This window comes from Tiliqua scincoides, chromosome 10, assembly GCF_035046505.1.
Source record: "Tiliqua scincoides isolate rTilSci1 chromosome 10, rTilSci1.hap2, whole genome shotgun sequence".
NCBI lineage: Eukaryota > Metazoa > Chordata > Lepidosauria > Squamata > Scincidae > Tiliqua > Tiliqua scincoides.
In genome coordinates, this window is record NC_089830.1 from 4,910,970 (window position 1) to 4,931,039 (window position 20,070).

The 20,070-nt window shown below is 46.4% G+C and overlaps 1 protein-coding gene across 1 annotated transcript; it reads right to left on the reverse strand.

Annotated features, from left to right (window-relative positions):
- Positions 1–821: 821 nt before the first annotated feature.
- Positions 822–18,275, reverse strand: SELENON (selenoprotein N). The gene is made up of 10 exons (XM_066638956.1): positions 18,151–18,275; positions 15,280–15,492; positions 14,345–14,469; positions 12,977–13,114; positions 12,189–12,270; positions 11,798–11,986; positions 10,265–10,370; positions 8,398–8,510; positions 6,136–6,237; positions 822–5,407 (listed from the first exon to the last, which is right to left on the reverse strand). The coding sequence occupies exons 1-10, from the start codon at positions 18,187–18,189 to the stop codon at positions 5,237–5,239; spliced, it is 1,278 nt and encodes a 425-aa protein (XP_066495053.1). The 5' UTR covers positions 18,190–18,275; the 3' UTR covers positions 822–5,236.
- Positions 18,276–20,070: the final 1,795 nt, after the last annotated feature.

Here is a 20,070-nt window from a genome sequence, read left to right on the forward strand (position 1 = left end):
TCATGAACATGGAACCAGAGATGTTCCCCCCCCCCAATAGTAAAAAGGATAAAAACAGAGAGTTGAGCATCTGGTATGGTGAAGCTATTTTTTTGGCTCATAAAGTTAGGTGGGTCCTGATATTGTGTAATTTTAAAAAGTGGGTCCCGGCGCTAAAACATTTGGGAACCACTGAGTTATGAGAATACTAAATTCGTCTTTCTTGGAAGTCTAAAGCTATAATCCTGTAACACTTACCTGAGAGGTCCCATTGAGGTCAGGGGCTTCCTTCTGTGAAGACACATAGGATGGTGTAAGTGGTTCTGGAGTTAGACCTGGAAGATCCAGATTCAAATCCTTGCTCAGCCACAAAGCTTCTTGAGTGACTTTGGGGCAGTCACTCTCAGGCTCACCTACCTCACAGGGTTGTGAGGACAAAAGGAGGGGAGGAGCTATGGACAGCACCCCTGGACTCCTTGGAGGGTGATATATAAATGTGAAAAAATAAATAGGAACCCACAGAAAATGAACAGAATTGCAAAACAGTTCCACGGATGTGGCTTTTCCTGTTGTCCAATGGGGCATGATGTGTCCTCCACTCCTGTGGAGGAGAGCGGGCTTGGGGAAGGCCAGTGTGGGAAGATCTGTATCCACAGAAAGAGCTACCCCCCCAACTCTTCAATAAGCACCAGTGCCTGATCAGACCTGGCAGGATGAACAAGCCTTGCTCCACTTTAGATGCATCCCCTTCACTGTATGCCAAAACATCAGGCCTGTCACTCCTCCTTTGCTTTTCAAATATAATGAGAACTGTCATCGCATCAGAGTATAAAACACTCACATTTGGATTTTCTGGTTTTATTACTTAAAAAAAAAAAAGAGCTGAGCTGCTACAGGCGAAGTATTGAGGACATTCCATACAAAAGTAGATCTATGACATTTTGCTTGGAACCCCAAGCAAAAGCTTGTGGGGCAGTACAGGATGTTGCTATAGGTGGACTTTCATACATAAAATGCACATTTGGCTATTTAAACATGTAAAGTCTTTGAAAAAGATCGTAAGGAAGAAGTATGTTGCAGGTACAGTATACAATTTTCCTTCCACTACACTGAATAATGAACATTGTAACTGATGCATCAAAGCCGCCAGAACGCACCACAGGACTGGCCCAAGACTTCCTGGCACGTAAGGCAGTGTGCCAAATGCTGTTGATGCCAGACTCTGTTTATCCCACTTCCTGGACTGGAAATGGAAGACGAAGATAGTCCACCACTCTCCTTTTCTCCACACTTCTTTTTCTCTCCACTCCTGTCTTCCATTTTCAGTTCAGCAAGTGAGGAAGAAGCAGGAATGGGAAGTGGCTGGGCAGAGCTGGGCACCCCTCCCCCCACACAATTGCCACCTGAGACAACCTGCTCAGTTGTCCTCATGGATGGGTCAACCCTGGGGTGGAGTGGCCATAGTATCACAATATAGAAGTTAGGATAATATATGTATCACAAGCCAGCTAGACGTCTTATAACAAAGTTTAAAACCTTATTGACATCACATATCATCTGCATTGTAAGTAATCTTTGAAATATCTTCAATACCACAATAATCTGTCCTGCAAAGCTCTCTTGCTATAATTTACAATTAGTAACACTGATTATTTCTGAAACATTCCCAGTGTAATTGAGAATGGCCAGTATTGGAGGAAGCTCATGTCTTAAAATGAGCTGCCCCGAGAGAGTAAACTCTTAGCAAAAAAATAAAATTCTCAAAAAGTAACCATTAAAAAGAGGAAGAGAGCAAAACGACATGAAGTTATTTTTCTCCAACCTTCAACTGTCAGAAATCAGATCTGACCCGTTCTTGATTTGAGGTCAGGTCATCACAAAGAACAGATGAATAGGGGGGGAAAAGACCTCTTTCATTTTCTCTCTCTTTGGAGTTATCAAAATATCTATAAAATTCTTGAAATACAGAGAGAATATAAACATGAAAAGCTTGGCACGTTCTTTAAAAAACTAGAAGACACAGGTTTTGTGCGGAGTCCATTGCTCAAAATGAGATCAGATGAAAGAGTGACACAAGAATGCCTGTATTTTAAAGTTATTTCCATTCCCGGAGAAACACTGAATTGCTTTTGTTGGTTAGTTTTTTGCTTTCACTAGCCGTAGCAGGTAAAAGGAGGTTCCTGCCCCCATTACTGGTTCAAGTTTGGGCATGAGTGTTGGAAGAGGAGCACATAATGTCCAGGAAAACAAGGAACACAAAGAATGGAGAAGCAGCCTTCTGAAATGACAAGGACATGCAAAATGTACACAAAGATGACGGAAGAGTTTGCAGTGACGTCCCAGATACCATCCAATGGGTGCCTATGAAACTAGCGCAGCCCTCGTCCCAACAACAGATTGGGTGAGAGGGGAAGGTCACATTGAGTGGTAGAGCACAACCTCTGCATGCAGAAGGTCTCAGTTTCCATCCCTGACCCCGCACAGAGCAGGGCTACGAAAGACATCCCGGGACACAGAAAGGCTAGCACCCATTACGCAGGGGGTAACGTCCCTGTGGTCTGCCCCAGACATTCAAGCAGCCACAGTAGTCATACTAGGAATTGCAAATTTCCATTAACAATTAGTTGTCAAAGAATCTGGGTGAGTGGCAAACCTTCCTGAGGGTTAGGGAGGCTGTGCACAGGACCCAGCTCTGGTTGTGTTCAGAGGACTGCAGGCTGGGCAAATCTGCGAGTTTGGGACCCACAGGTGAGATAAAACTGAGAGTCTCAAACCCACGGATGTGCAGGCACAACCTGTACAATTCCTCTGAAGGCTACTTACATCTTAAAAGAGTCCTAAACAAAAAAATAATCATGGAAGAGGGATAGCATATGGTGCCAATGGGCAAGAGTTAGCTGTGGGATAGTTTCATGCGTGCAACTACTCAGATGCCGTAATGGCAACGGACTGATGATCACAAAAGGACTTCCATTTTGTAGATTCCAACAGTTCTGAGACCTACTGAAGACAGGCCGGGAAAGTGACTTCAGAGTCAAGCCCTGGCAATGAAAGCAAATGTCAGGGTTGCGTCTGGACGGACAGAAATTAAGCACTGGAAATGCGCAAAAGCGTGTCAGAAAATGCATTATTGGAGGTTGGAATGCACAGCTGCCCCACTGTAGCTGAACAATATTTTCTGTTCACTCCCATTTCACATCCCGCAATAGACCCAGCACAGGCAGAAACTCATTAATTGCTCACGCACTGCTGTACATCCCAGTTCTTCATAGAAACTGACAAAAAATTACTCAAAAGTTTTGCAAGCCTTTATATGGGACTGTTTTTTTTTTAAACCATCTCTGATCATTCACTTTTGTAAAATCCCAGCAAATGGGTCTGCATTACTTCAATGCTATGAAGTGCTGTTTCCAGTCATAGTTTGCAGAATACCAACTGAATAGAATGCCGAGGTTGGCTACTCAAAAAATTGTGTTGAACATCCTAGCCTAAGCAGGAATGCTTTTTTCAAACCAGAAATGCTGACAGTTAACTTTGGCTCACTCCCCAGTAGCAAAGAAAAGTTGTCGATTCAAGAACAAGACTGTGAAGTGACACAAATACTGGCTTGCAAGCACTAGCAACGGAACTGAATTGAACAGCCCAATGTGGGAGTTACTGACAAACTGCAAACCCTACCCAAAGGCTACTCATAAAATTAATGCTGGGAAATGCCAAGAGGAATAAGGTCTCTTTAATAATAAAGGTGCAAGGTTTAAAAGCATCCCTTTTAAAATACGGTTCACAGAAAGAACCCTGAAATGGTCTGTGCTTCCGAGAACACAAAACACTGTCATGCAGCTTAACTGGCCGTAACGAGCGGCTCATTTGAAGGCTTAACACTGCTGGCCTCCCTGACCTAGCAGACTGAAACAACATCAGCGTCCGCTTGCCGGAAATGGGAGTGTTCACAGGGACAAGAGAGATTTCCTTCTCAAATCAACAGCAGACTTAGGAAAAGAGAAACACTGGTCCACCTGACGTTCACCCTCCACGATGCTTAACTGTAACTCTGAAGTGCGGGGAGGCCCATGAGCTCATCCCGCACCTTGGAACACCTCCAGACATGACCAGAAGTCACTGGTTTGAAGTGCCTTCTGGTTGTGTCCAGGAAGCCTTCTGAGAAGCCTGCAAAGCTACGCAAGACCTCCGGAAGGCCAGGTGTGGCCTCCAGGTTAGCTACTGTGGTGCCACACAGGGCTCCCCCCTGTGGATTGTGGCTGCAATCCCATCCACACTTACCTGGGAGTAAATTCCGTAATGGGGCTTACTTCTGAGGAGACATGCATAGGATTGGGCTGCGTATTATCCAAGGATTTTGGTAAACACAGGGGGGTCCTGGAATAATATCCTGTAGATACTGAGGGCCCACTGTATATGTTATCTCCTGGATACATTTTCAATACAATTTTGCATATGGCTTTCCTGCCACTGAAATATACCAAAGTCTTGATCCTGGAAGAAGTGGAGGAAGAGCAGTGCAGCATGCAAGCCTGAAAGGGAACTGTGGCAGCTTCAGAAAGCCATTCTGGGGCCTGGACCAAGGACTGCCCTCTCCAAACTCTCTGTGATGGACTCTCTCACATTTACATCTCTGCACTGTTGCTCTCAGGTTTTCACTTCTCTAAATAGCCTGTCTCATTCAAGCTTCTAGATCAGCACTTTTCAGACTTGTGGTGGGTCTGAAGGTAGGTTGGAATGCTGGAAAATTTGGGAACCACTGTGCAAGTGGCTCCACACTTTAACCAAGCCCCCTTAGGAATTGAAGTAGCTTTTTTTTTTTTTTTTTTACTGAAAAGGGGAAGCACAAGACCATGTGCTGCTTGCACAAAAAAGATGGTACTGATTCATGAACCCATGCAGCAAAGCCCAAACCTTATGCCAAGAGGAACCCAAACCAATGGAATCCCAGCCTCTGCTCTAGTTCCAGACCCTCATTACACAAGACCTGGGAATCTCCACCCCATCTCAGCTTTCTGCACTACATTGTCGTGAGTTCATAATGCTGGAGCCCCATGGCTTGCTAAATGGAAATCCCAGAAATATGTGATTACAAGTGTTTTCAAGGGACACTTACATGGCCAGCTCTGGAGCCCTTTCACTCACACCCAGAGCTCTGCTAGTCGGTACAGTGCTGTGCCTGAGCATATGGAGTGCCAGAAATAAGAACTCTAGACTCTTTGATGGGCCACAGGAGGACACTGTTTCATTTCTTCCTTTACAGCTGCAGGAACGGTTTTGCTCTCTGAAGTCCCTCCTTCAGGAACTGGAGGTAGGTTGTAGTTGAAGGATCTTCGAAGCTGGCAGAGAAACCGAAGATGCTGCTCTCCATCTCTTCAGGCTTCACAGAAGTAATATCCAGGAAGTAGTTAGCATTGATGTGATGGACCTAGGAAAACAAAGTGCCCATTAAGGAAGGCAGACCTCTCAGTCCCCACAAGCAGAACATAAGAACAGCCCCACTGGCTCAGGCCATAGGTCCATCTAGTCCAGCTTCCTGTATCTCACAGCGGCCCACCAAATGCCCCAGGGAGCACACCAGATAAGAGACCGCATCCTGGTGCCCTCCTTTGCATCTGGCATTCTGACATAGCCCATTTCTAAAATCAGGAGGTTGCGCATACACATCATGGCTTGTACCCCGTAATGGATTTTTCCTCCAGAAACTTGTCCAATCCCCTTTTAAAGGCATCTAGGCTAGACGCCAGCACCACATCCTGTGGCAAGGAGTTCCACAGACCGACCACACGCTGAGTAAAGAAATATTTTCTTTTGTCTGTCCTAACCCGCGCAACACTCAATTTTAGTGGATGTCCCCTGGTTCTGGTATTATGTGAGAGTGTAAAGAGCATCTCCCTATCCACTCTGTCCATCCCCTGCATAATTTTGTATGTCTCAATCATATCCCCCCTCAGGCGTCTCTTTTCTAGGCTGAAGAGGCCCAAACGCCATAGCCTTTCCTCATAAGGAAGGTCCTCTCTCCCAGCAGGGGGTGGAAGCAGAACACTTAAAGTGGCACATCTATTAATCGGCCAGTCCAAGAGACATCATCAATTTAAAAGACCGTACACAAGGAAGAGCATGAATGGTCATGGGGAAATGGAGCCCGAGACATACCACGGTGCCATTGGGGAGACAAATCATGATCTCCACAGGAAAGTTATACTTCTCAAGGTGTAGCTCTGCAAGTTTGCTGTTGACCTCATTCTCCTTCTTGACCTGTGGAAAAGGAGCACATGCTCAGACATGCTTTGCACAGCTGGAAAAAAGCACTCAACTTATCTGACCTATGTGCAACTCAGTTACGTCACAGTTTCAAAAATCCATCAACCTGTGACTATGTTTTTACGATTTAACATTAAAATATCATGATGCATTGAATATTGTTGATAGTAGAGGGGTTGATTATACCCTCCTTCCCTGGTGTTAGTTACCACATAACTATCTCATCCTTGGATACCTTATGCACCTTTTCCTATTGTTCAAAATGTCCAGGCGGGATGAACAAAAACAGTGCTGAATGGTTAATACTTGTTTATTTTAATGGCTGCATCAGAACAAAGAAGCTACAGAAGCTCAACTATTTATGAACGCCCAAAGATACAAACACGCCTGGCCAAATGTCCACTGACTACAGACAGGATGACCACGAGCCGTGGGGAAACCCAAAGGAGCCATAGCTGGTCGGGGCTTCTGTGCTTTTCATCTGGTGATGGTGGGCGATTGACTTTCACAAGACTTCACTGGGAGGCTGGCTAGGCAGCTGCAGGGAGTCTCACCGATGGGATGGACCCTGAGCAGAGGGCACAATGGGGAGCTTCAAAGCAGGGGAGGATGGTCAGGCAGAGAGGTGGAGACATCCCATAAGAACATAAGAACAGCACCTCTGCATCAGGCCATAGGCCCATCTAGTCCAGCTTCCTGGATCTCACAGTGGCCCACCAAATGCCCCAAGGAGCACACCAGATAACAAGAGATCTGCAAGGCTTCCTGGGAATTGTAGTTAAGAACATAAGAACAGCCCCACTGGATCAGGCCATAGGCCCATCTAGTCCAGCTTCCTGGATCTCACAGCGGCCCACCAAATGCCCCAGGGAGCACACCAGATAACAAGAGACCTGCAAGGCTTCCTGGGAATTGTAGTTAAGAACATAAGAACAGCCCCACTGGCTCAGGCCATAGGCCCATCTAGTCCATCTTCCTGTATCTCACAGCGGCCCACCAAATGCCCCAGGGAGCACACCAGATAACAAGAGATCTCATCCTGGTGCCCTCCCTTGCATCTGGCAACAGTCTTAAGTTTGCTGCCAATTAGAATTATGTTGGCTTACAGACACCTGAAACCAAAGTGTTTGTAAGCAGGGGAACTTCCGTGTTGTGTTATTACTGAACTGTGACCATTTTGGGGTCATTTAGAGGCAAAATACCTTCGACTACCTGCCATGTGGGATCATTACTTTGTATACCAAGCTAAAATCAATTGGTCTCGATATTGAGTATCGAGTATGATGGGTCAAACAGCAGCATAAAGAGCTATCAGGGAGAGAACTCTTGACGTTGAATGTCAGGAGCTAAAGAGTTTGGCTAAAACCTCCTGTTCCCCACTGCACTTTCATATACCCATTCAGTTCACCAGGATGCCATCCTACCTATATAACCCGCAGTTAAGAAGAGCCTTCATGATGGCAAGATGTAATGCCCTTGCTTCAGCCCTTCTATGGGGCCGGTTTAAGGGGATACCTCTTTCCACAAGGCTTTGTCCCTGTGATCTGAACCGTGTGGAGTCACTTGAACACATTTTGCTCTGTCCTTTGCATAAATTTCAGCGTCAAAAACATCTTAGGTCTATCCTGGCACGCTTCCAGGGATGGGCAGAGGCAGATGCCTTGCAAGCACTTTCGTCAGCAAAGGAGGGAAAAACTTTTGTCAACATCTCTTGCTTTGTTGCTGCAGTCACAAGTACCCGGGAAATGAGACTGGAAGCTTAGCCCTGTAAGAGATTAGCTTATGGGGGGCATTATCTACTATTGGATCTTCTCTGTGTGTGTGCCATGTAAATATGGATCATGGAGCCATCTTATGATTTTATATAAATATTGAATTTTATCCGTATATTGTTATGATGTACATGCCAATAAAGGTTACAACAACTACACCTTCGACTACAGAGGCACACACACAAACAAGAACCTTTTTACATTCTTAAGAATCAATTTTAATCGGAATCCAATAGATTCCATTGTTCTTTCTGTGAAATCCTTAAATTACAATGGGGCAGGACACCACCCCTTAAGTAGGACAACACACAAAGTATGAAGTAGCACAGACCTGGGTAGGGGCAGGGAATGGACTTTTATTGCACAGGAGTCGAATGCTCACCTGTAACTCTTCTAATTCCTTCACCAACGACCAGGTGCTGATGAAACTCTCGTTCAGGAAAGCAAGGATGGGCGAACTCTCCAGGACTGTTTCCCGTAGAGTCCGCCCTGAACCTGCCGCAAACAGAAAGAGAAAACAAAAGTGAAAGATGTATTTGTGCCCATTTGAGTTTAGGAATGTATTTTTGAAGCTTTATGTAAGAGTCTCATTACTCAATCCACACATGGGAAACCGACTGCCAGGTAAGTCAAACCTCCGTTCAGACCCAGAAGACAGCAAGTCTAGGAAGCACATCCTTGGTCACGGCACTATTGGAGTAACTGACTATTTAAAACTAACTAGCTATAGTAGACTACTCTAGTCCGAAGTTCAGTGGACCCTCTACATCCATGTGTTTCTTATTCACAGATTTCACCATCCGTGGATCAAGCTACCAGCAGACTGTAGGTCCTCCAGGGGCCCTGAAAAGACTCACTGGCAGCCACTAGAGGCCGCTCCCAGGTTGCGCCAGGCCAGTGATGTACTCTGTTGGTCTCCACAGCGCTTCAGAATGTATCACAGAGGCCTCCAGAAGCTACTTCCAGTTTTCAGGAGCAACTTCTAGTTTGTGTCGAAAAACCCAAAGAAACCTCTAGAGGCTTCTGACACCTGTGGAGGCCAACAGAATGCATCACAGACCCACAGTAATCTGGGAACAAGCTCCAGAGGCTGCCAGTAAGTCTTTTCAGGGCATCAGATTGTGGACTCCACGATCCATGGAATTTGTGATCTGTGGGGGTTTTGGGATTGAAACCCCTGTAGATAGAGGGGTATCTACAGAGATACAGGAAGCTGGACTAGATGGGCCTTTGGCTTGATCCAGTGGGGCTCTTCCTATGTTCTTATGTAGATAATGAGGGCCCACTGTAGTTAGTTTTGATTCCTTTGGGGGGGGCTAACTACTCCTCTGTCCCAATGAAAAATTAAAATATTTTTATTAAAATAGATCCTACAAAGCAACAGACTTTAGATATTTACTCAAATAACTCTGTGCTATTGTTTCTGTATGAATTTAACTTTAAAAGAAAAAAAAAATCTGAAGCAAAAGCCAAGCACAAAACTGGTCTGCTGTGGCTTACTGGAATCTCATTTTACCATGACTAGAATGTCATTTGCAGATAAGAAGCTCTAGAAACTGAAGGCATTTTGAGCACAGCAGTCTTCAGCAATGTGGCCCCCTGACCCCACCCTCTAGCAACCTGCTACAGACATGGTGCAGGGAAGGGTTCCCACACCCTCTGCTGGCCACTGCTTGCTTTCTTGTATTCTCCTGGGTAACTCAGTAAGCATTTCTATTGCTTACTATGGTATCTATTGGTATCTATTATCTATTGGTATCTATTGGTATCTCTATGAAGATTCTATCAAGTTTACTATGGTGGCTGCCATCTGGAGCATTTGTTGAGCTTCACGTTCACTGGATCAGGACCATTCTGGTGGAGCCTCACATTCCCCTTTGCCTGGCTTTGACAAGAGCTGAGGCACGTCTGCCTACTCACAAGTCAATGCACGCGTTGCTCCATTTCCTTTTCCACTGGGCTTGATAAGTTTTCCGTGGGAGTTAATCACTTGTCAGTTGCATGACCTGATTCACCCACTGGAGGGTCCCAACCCACAGTCTGGGAAACACAGGGTTAATTTATTCAAAAATCAGGCAGCTGAATCAACTGACCACCCATGTCTAGAGAGTATTAGCTGAAGGCAAACTGCTATTAATTTCTCCATTAGTCTCCTGAAGTGGTTTCCCGTCAGGAGGAGGAAAGGCAACATGGACACGACCGACACAGAACAACACTTAGCTGCAAAATACAGTGCAGCAGTCTCTTACCTCAACATGACTGATCGTCCAGCGCCCCCCACAAAAGGATGGAGTGCACCAGTTTACTCTCAGATCTTGCTCTTTCAAAAGCTTGGGTAAAAGGGAAATAGGACACCTGAAAGCAGAAGGAACAGGATGAAACCTTCTCCGTCCACAGAAAAAAGGACAGGTGTGAGTGAGGAGGTTTCCCATATTGTGGACTGAGCGCACACATGTTCTTCAGCGATCTTCAGCCGCTGTGCTCCAAACTCCCACGGCACACCTGCAGACCTCTCACGGCACACCAGTTGAAAATCGCTTCTCTAAAAGGACCTACACAGAGGCAGCCGGGGGGGGGGGGGCCTTAAACAAAGTCAGGGTTCTTAATGCTTTGCTGCCCACACCCCATTTCCTCAGATAGTCCTGTTTTCCACAGATGACTCTCACTTTCCCGCAGCTAACGAATTAGATATGTGGGGACCATTCTGGCTGCCACAGGATTGTCAGCGGCACTCAACGGCTCAGGCTATAAATATACTCCGTAGCAGTTCTGCACCGCTTTGGGAGGCACACACAGCTTGGACTTTATTGCCTGGTGGGAGTGCAGAGTGCACTGAGAAGCTGAGCCTGTGAACAGGGGCTGATGGAGCATGGAATCAAAGCAAATGAATGAGAAACGGCAGACAGGTTTGAATCTGGAGATGCCGAGAGAGCTGAGCAGGATGCGGAACGAACTGAGATCGAGAGATAAGTTCCTCCTCCGGCCAGCCTGCTCAGGCTTTTATTGAGTCTTACACACATGAAGCAATACTGAGTTTATTAAAGGTTAAAAGATTACACTGGCTAGCTCTAACTGGAGCTTCTAGCTTAACCGCAATACACATTCCTAGATTATGACTCTATTGTTGACAGCACTGGGCTTCAGACACTCAGCATATTACCAAGGCCAAGAGTTTGCTCTTGTGCCGACGCAACAGATGCAGGCGTGCCCGCTGTCGTTGTTGCCACCATACCAAGGCTAAGCCTAGCGCCTGTGCATAATTATTACCACAATACTCTTTGTTTCAAATCACAATCAACACATGGCTTGTGTGTTTCCTACTGATAAGGAAAGCGCACTTCTGAGGGTGGCGTGTACACTGCAGCGCACACGCCAGGAAGGTGCTCTTACGAGCACCTCCATTGCTGGCCTCCAGACCACCTCCATTGCTGGCCTCTTTCAAAACCAGGGACTTATGATAACAGTAAGGATGGATGATATTGTGCTCGAAGCTCTGGCTGTACCAAGGAGATCTGAGCTCATGTCACGGTGCACACTCAGCCAACCTTTTCATTCATTCATCAAAAGACACAGTATGCACCTATTTAAGGGATGAATCTTGGATAAACGATTATTTACCAACGAGGTATTTCACAAGCAGGCATCAAGCTGCAAAATGTGGTCCCTTTCACAAACCCCAAATCAGAGAGGTCCATTGCTTAAGGCCTTCCCACAGTACTGGTAATAATAATTCAATCACCAAGGACACGCTTAAGGGGACATCAGCTAGATTTGTTCCGTACTTTCTTAAATGGATACATGGCCACTTCCAATTTGCTGACGGCCTCTTCCCAGTTTATTTCCTGCTGCCAGGTAATCTCTTCAAAAACAAACTGGATGGGTTCCCCTTCGGGATCTCGGCTGTCAATTACATTCCCATTTTCGTCATGAAGCACAGAAGGAATGGATGGTCCCAAAGACTCCAACTCCATCTACAGAAAAGAGAAAAATACAACACTTCAGTTTTCATGAAAGTCTATACCGACAGCTCCAACAGGGATCTCCCACAACTCCTGCATTCCCCTAGAAAGCGGAAGAAAAAAAACACTAAAAAGGCCCTTCAATGCTGCACAAAAAAACCCCTGGTTCTAGAACCTGCATCCCACATGGACACACAAAGTTCTTGCAACAGACCTGGGGCAGGTATCCTATGTCCACCTCCATGTTGCTGCTCTCCAGAGCCCCATACAGCCACTCCATGTCTACATTGAGGGACCTGATGAGAAAAACAGGCACAATCAGAACAAATATTTCTTCAGAGGGGCAGGAGGTATGGTCTGGAGGTTGAGTTTTTGAGTTCAGGAGCCTGAAGAAGCTAAGCAGAATCAGCCTTGGATTGGTCTTGGATGGGAGACTGGAAGTCACTGATGGAGCTTGCAGAGGAATATGAGGAGTGTTGAATGTGGAGGAATCAACTGTCAAGAGACAGATAACATCTTGAGAACCTGCCAAGGTGTGATTTGCGGCTGCTGGTGAAAGCTTGGGAAGTGAAAGACTGCAGCCTGGTTGACGATCACACTTTGGAAGGGAGACATCTGGAGAAACGGAAGGTTTTATGAATTTCTCTGAACGAACAATACTTGTAAATACCTGGTTTGAATAAAAATGGGGTTTATGATCAGCCTGCCAAAATAAACCACCTTGAGTCTTGAGAAAGGCAGTATAATAATACTATAATAAATAAATAATGTATAAGCACTCAAACAAGATGCTTTAAACTTACTAAAAAATGAAACACAACCAAGCCTGACCTTATTCTGCAAACAAATGCAATCCAGAATGTGTATTCATAAATCTCAGGTTCTGGACTTAACCTACTTTATTCAATAAATACAGGCTATGAAGTTTGCACACTTTGCATGACTGGGCAATCCATATACTTGCCTCCAGTTCAACTGGAAGGGGAATACACTTCTCTTTACCTGTTGTTCGGCACAAACAGCTTGAATTCTCGAACATGGGAAGCATCTTTGGAGAGGACCACATAGCCTGTAAACTGGGCAGGGGAAAACCAGAAGGGGAAATTTGGAGGCTCATTCAGCTGGAATTCGGCATGGATCCTGAAACAAAAAAAGTCAGACAACGTGGCCTAAAGAGCACAAAGAAGCGGATTTTGGCAACCCAATCCTAATGCCTAGTAGTGCCAGTGGCCATTGCAGACATGCCATAAGAAGCACTGTGGTGGCCAGGAGGGGAAAGGATGCCCACCAGTGACAAGTTCCCTGCCAGGAAGCATTCCTGGGCAACGGGAGGGCAGCAGGAAGGGGGCAAAACTGGTCAGGGGGAGGGAAGGCTGGGGTGGTTTAGGCCCAGGAGGGGGGCTGGGACAACAGCCTTGGCTGCCACTGAATCTTAATCTCCTCAGGCCTTCCTAGGCCTGTGCTAAATAGCTAGCACAGGTGTGAGTAGACCCATAGAGGCTGTTGGGGCCTGACATGGGTAAGAGAACCAAAGTTTCCTTACCCTGAAGAGACCTCCGGTTGCTTCCCTGGTCCTGCAGGATACAACAGTGGCCGCTCTGGCACCGCTGTTCCGCCAGACAGTGGCCCCAATAGAATTGGGCTCTAAGAGATCAAGGTGGTTGGGGATCCAACTAATATAATTCACATGAAGTGTTATTTGCCTCTGAAATGAATGAAGGGCCCAGGTTGGACGCAGAGGCTTTAAAGGCCCTACCATGTTCTTGGGTCCAATCGTGCTGAATTTATCCAGCAGCTCACATGCACACTGTTGTTGGCATCCTTCAGTCTCGGAAGACTATGGTATCGCGCTCTGAACAGTGTTCTGGAACAGAGTGTCCTCTCCAGTGCGCAAAGCCTGGGTAAAGTAGATATGGAGGATAGACTGTCACCCATGCAGCAAATCCCCCCTCTCCACGTCGCTGAAATGGTCCAATGAAAAGGCAGAGGCCAATACAGTTGGTTCCAGCGGCGTCACAGGAGTTGCCAGAACGTGACTGTGTTCAGCCATGAACTGCCTCAGGGACTCCGGCTCCGGATTTTGCCTCGAGGTTGACTCCTGAAGCCTTTTCCTTAACTGGATGTAGCCACAAGGCAGTGGAGGTTTGGGATCAGAGCTTTCCTTCTCTCAGATGAGCTGCCTTCCCAGGCTGACGAGTCCCATCTACCCGGTGGCTGTTTAGTCGCCTTTTACGACAAGTACAGCCAAACAGAGGGCCTATTCTTATCCCCAGCCCCCAGGGGATAAGAATGCACACAGGCCCCAGCAAAACTACTGATCTAGCAATTAATTTCCACCCAGCTCCTCCCAGGTCTCACCCCTCTTCCTACCTGAAGGCGATCTTGTAATAGAACTCAGCCACAGACTGGATGCAGGCCACGGCACCTTGAGGAGCAAAGCGTGTTTTCACAAATGGCCGAGGATGAAACATACTCAGAAGCTTGTGCATGATGATCTGTGGATGATTGGGGGGAGGGGAGTGAGACACAAGTGGCAGTGAGGAATCCCAGAACTATAATTTATCCTCCTCGAAGGTTAAGCCCAATAATTAGCATCCAGGAGTTGACTAAGAAGTGTGGCCTTCTTTGTTTCCTTAGCCTCTTTTAATAATTTATCGCTCCAGCCGACACTCAGAATATCTGTTATGGTAATAGGGGTGTTGTCGGGCTGTAATTGCCAAATCCAATACTTCTACAGTACAGCAGCCAAGAACTGGAAATTGATCTTCTCATTTTCACTGTACTTTCCTGTCAAGCCATATCGATCAGCAAGATTTTTTATACCCTGATTTAGAAAACAATGCACTTGAAAGTGCACACAGATGGCACGCATCCCTCCCTTCCCCTCCTGCACAGACTGAAAGCTGGCTGTGCAAGGACCAGAACTCAGTGAAATAGCTTGCACCATCAGGACTGGAAATACTGAGGGCCTAATCCTATTCAACTTTCCAGCACTGATGCAGCTGTGCCAAGGGGGCATGCACTGCATTCTGCAGGGAACATCTGTTCCCTTACCTTGGGGCTGCATTGCATCTGCGTCAGTGCTGGAAAGTTAGATGGGATTGGGCCCTAAGTTATGCCCCTGAGGAACAGAATCAGGGCCACCCAAATGAACTTTTTGTCTGAAGCCATAACCTCAATGAACGCCCCAAACTGGCCTACCTTACAAGGTTGTTGTAAGGATTGCCAAAATAACATGAGCAAGCTGCTTTGAATCACAGAAATACAAGATATATTTGCTTAATATTGATAAGCAGAATGCTGACCTCTTTGCCCTTGGGAGCTGGAGGGTAGAAGCGGTTATTAGGCAGGTATCCTGTAAAGATATTCAGTTCACTGGGGATCACCCACCAGGGATCCCCAAGTTCCGTTTTGTGCTTTGGGGGAAGGAAGGCCTTGAATTGCTGGGCAAACATCACGCTCACAGGGGAAGCTGGAGTTGTCCAGTTGCGAAGCCCAGAGAGGGCAGCATGAGAGATCTGTAGGCACAAGAACATTCAGTCAACTATAACAAGCCCTTCGGTACAAAATCTGGAATGCTGCCTGGCCGACAAGTACACAACAATAGCTAGCTTTCCTGGAATGGGGAGCCTGAATCCACTTCCAACCGCCACTCACAACCCTTATATTTATTTATTTATACAGGTATTTATATACCGCCTTTCTTTGGTTGTCAGATTCCTCCTCAGACTTTAATCCAAGGCGGTTTACATAGGCAGGCTGTTCTAAACCCCCATAGGGATTTTTACAATTGAATAGTTCTAGTCTTTCATAGAACTCCTCCTTCCAGCTGGATTCCTTCCTGGTCTGGTCTCTCTCTGGCCCTTCGCCTCCCACGCTCCACTTAATGGCAACTCCTCTCTGCCACCGAGGGTCAGCTCATCAGTATATCAGTGTGTCGTCAGTTCTCGGGTACTTCCGGTTGTTTCGAACTGGTAGCCTCAGATCTTCAGGCATACAAGGTGGCAGCTCTACCAACTGAGCCAGACCTCCTGCCCTTACTACTTACAGAGGGGGCAATACCATTACTGGGCGTTTGTTGTTGTTGTTTTAAAAACTGCTTTTTAAAGGATTTTTTCTGCTTTTTTAAAGTTGTATAAATTTATAACATAGTAATCATCATCAGTAATTTTTTAAGGGGGCAATCCTGACCCACTTTCCAGCACCGACATAAGGGCAACGCAGCTCTGAGATAAGGGAACAAACATTCCCTTACTTTGAGGAGGCCTCGGTGACTACAACCCAACTGCAGGATGCAGCAAACGTCCCATTGGCATAGCTACGCCAGTGCTGGAAAGTGGGTTAGGATTTGGACCTATGACGTTCTCTGTCGTTCCATTAAGCCATTTCTGCCCAGCACACAGGTGTATACATTAGATCCCTGTTGTGTATATGCAACGTTGGGCAGAAATGGCTTAATTTCCATGAGCAGCAACAATAGCAGAAACACATTTTTACAATGTATACATTTTCACATGAGATAAATTAAGAAACAAAACTCGGTCCTGAATCCAGCATCCTAATTTGCAGGGGCATTTTCTGAGTAACGCTCACCAGCTTCCCCCAAGATGACTGGAGAAAACCTTCTGGAAAGGTGCACCAAATGCAGGGTTATGAGATAACTAAAACATCTTAACTGATGAATTGCCTGCCTTTCAGCCAATTAACAAGCAGTTCCACAAATAACTGCTACTACAGATTGCTCACACGATCCGTGAGTAACACTAACCATAGCGCAGAAGCCAAACCATGAGTTGAAGTCCAGCTTGATGGGGACAGCTGCATCACTGGGGGTGCAGGCTGCACCAGGTGACGCGCATGGGGGGTGATACCACTACTTGCCAAAATTTTTAAAATCTTGATATGTCTGAATAATACCGTCATATCACTCAATGTGTAATTTCATGCAGAATGCAATGAAACAAACCACATTGAAATATCTCTGTTATAACAAAAGTTACAGCCAAAACACCAATGGGCAATGGTGCATTGCCGTGCCCTCTGCATGGGAAGAGGTCCATCATGGGGGTGATGTGCTCATCTCCTGCCCTGGGTGATGTAAACCCTAGTGACGCCATGTCATGAATATGTACAGTTTAGGCCTAGTAGCATTGCAAAGCCTGAACCACAGTAACCCAGAAGGGGCTTGCAAGGGGCTTGCAGTCCTAGCTGCAAGGATTTACAACTCAATGGAAGGTGATTATGTAGCACCTAGGCAGCCAGAAAGACACCCATCAAGGATGGAATGCAGCTGTAGATCTCCAGGGGGGAGGGAAGAGCTGAGAGGGCGAGCTTCCAGCCCACTTCCGGAGGACAGAGTTTTTTGTTTTTTTGGTTTTGGTCTCTTGGTGAGAGGTGGTGGGTGCACATCCTGCCCCGCCAGGACCATGTGGCCTCAGAGGTAACTGGCCTGAGGATCTACAAAAGAAGCTGACCCAGGTGAGGGTTAGAGAATAATAGAGTTAGCCAGTTAGCTTTGTTGTTTTATGCCGATATGTTCCTAGAAGTTTTTATGCCTCTAGCATTTGCTGCCTTTTGTAACTTTTTGTAACCATATGTATTTAATAAAGTAAAAATCCTTTTACCATGTTGGTTCATTGTCTGTTGGGGACAAAGGTTCAGAATCCTGCCTAGCCGTTCAGCAAGCTACCAAAAATCCTCATTGTGGACTAGTAACTTGAGGACTGAGACTTTAAGTAAAGAAAGTGCTCAGTGCCTACAAAGGATATAGTTAAGCCTAGAGGGTCTCAGTTTCCCTGGACTGAGACACTGGCTCTTACAGGGTGGTGGCAGTACTACTGAACAGGGATCTTTGAGGGCTCTAGGGTTCAGAACCAACAACTCTGAGCACTCAAAACCCTGGGAGTGTGAGACCAAGTGTACGACACGCCACTGGATGGGGAGCCTACAGTATGTCCCCATTTCCTATCAACTTTTGCTTACCATTTGATACCTTTTGGTTTGTCCCAATCAAGGCATTACCCACTTTTGACTGTGGATTACTCTCCAATACAACTAAATGCAAACACAAACAGATGTATCCTTCATTTGCAGTCCCACACAGATCAACAACCTAAAGCCTCAGTTGATTAATCTACGAATCAAAGCTTGCAGACCTAATTAAACGTAACACTCACCCCAAGGAAACCATCCTTGCTTTTAGTCATCGTTTCCATTAGCAGTGGCTGGAATTTTGCAATAACAGACAAAGTCTCCCCTTTGGGATCCAGCACCTCTTCTTCCTCGGTGCCCGAGACAGGAGCAATGCCTGAAAACAGCAACAGTGACCGAAAATCATTACACATTCTCTCTCTTTCAACCCCAAGTTGAAGGGAGGCAACCCCAGGCACATAAACAACAACTAGCTTGCGACAATGAATCCCTGACAGCAACTTCAACACAATCTAGCAAAAGTTACAGCTTATTGCTTGGAAAGCTCTTGTCTGCACGTGACTAAAACAACTATTCCGAAGCAAAAGAAAAAGAGAAATCCTCTTTGTTAGAGGATGAGGAATGTCTACATTGCAGCACCACCACTTGAGAAGAGGCATTCCCTTCCACACGGATGAACAAAGAATGCTTCTTCTAATGTTGCCTGCCACCTACAGCTTTTGTAAAGAGTTATATCAACACATTTTTAACACATGTTGCCTGATGAATTAGGGATGCCTTTCCATTTATGTTAAAGGTTTTAAATGAAATACCCTAACCAATTAATTGACTAAAGGTTGCAGGCCTAAAACCCCACATCTTACTCATTGTCTTTTAATCCCACCCATCACTCTGACATGGCAGCAGGATGCAGTGTCAGCCAAGCCATTCTGACCCCTTTCACACACATCCTGCCCTCCCACAGCTGTCTTCATTGGAGCCAAGCACCGATCACCAAGGAATGCTGCCTTATAGCCAGTTCTCATGATCCCCCTGGCATGGCAGTACTTAGGGCGGACAGACCTGGGCTTGTGCCATGGCTTCTCCATGTCTGCAACACAAATACAACCTATGTTCACCAAGGTACGTCCAAGCAGCCAGAACTGGGCTGAGAAGGGCTGCATGGTGCGTGACATGCTCTCCACCACAAACACAACTGAACCTCAACAGATTCTACCCAGACTTCTACCCGGCCTGAGTAAACTGGTAGAGACACAGTTGAGCGATTCTACCTCCATGCACCAGAGGGCAGCAACAGATTGGCTTGAACCTCATTCTTCTTCCTCAATCAGGGTTTGACGGCTTGTGCATGCTCTCAGCTTGACTGCACGACTGGACATGCTTTCTGGCATTTCTGTGCAACACTGGGCACACCCAGGAAGAAAGCACAAGGAGCCTGCCTGCCTTCCCTCACTCACTCAATCACCCACCCACCCTGCCCTTCCTACAGTGCAACATGCATACCTCCTCTTCACAACCCTGTGATGTAGTTTAGGCTGAGAGATAGTGACTGGCCCAAAGGTCAACCAGTACGCATCACGGCTAAGTGAGGAGCTGAACCTGGGTCTTCCTGGTGCAGGCTGAATACTCTCACCACTACACCACACTGGCTCTCGACTTAGCAGGTGCGCCCTGAGCCAGCTCTTCAGACTAGGAGGCCAGCTGCTCAGATGGAGGGGAAGCACATGACATCGCAGCCAGAAGGGGCTCAAGCCCCTAAGCAGCTTGGCTAGGGCAAGCCTCAAGCTGCAAAAGTTGGCCATCGTTGTTGTATACCATGCCAAGACAGCAGCTGGCTTGGTGATTTGTCTGACCCTGAAGCACAGGGTCGGAAATGTTAATACCCCTCTACTTACAACAGGAAGACTGTCCAGCCTACACTGTTTTCACCACCATTTTACCTGCTCCACAAATGGATTGAAGACAAAAGCAGGTTGAGTTTATAGACCACTTTTCAACAAGAGTAGCTGACAATGTGGTTGACGTAGTAAACAAATCAGTGGTTCCCAGTCCATTGTGATTGTTTTAAGGGACACTTACACCCACTGTGAGCTCACTCCTATTTGCTGCCCAATTGAACGTCATCAAGCCCCCAAGTAACTAACATACGAACGTGCCCACTCCGT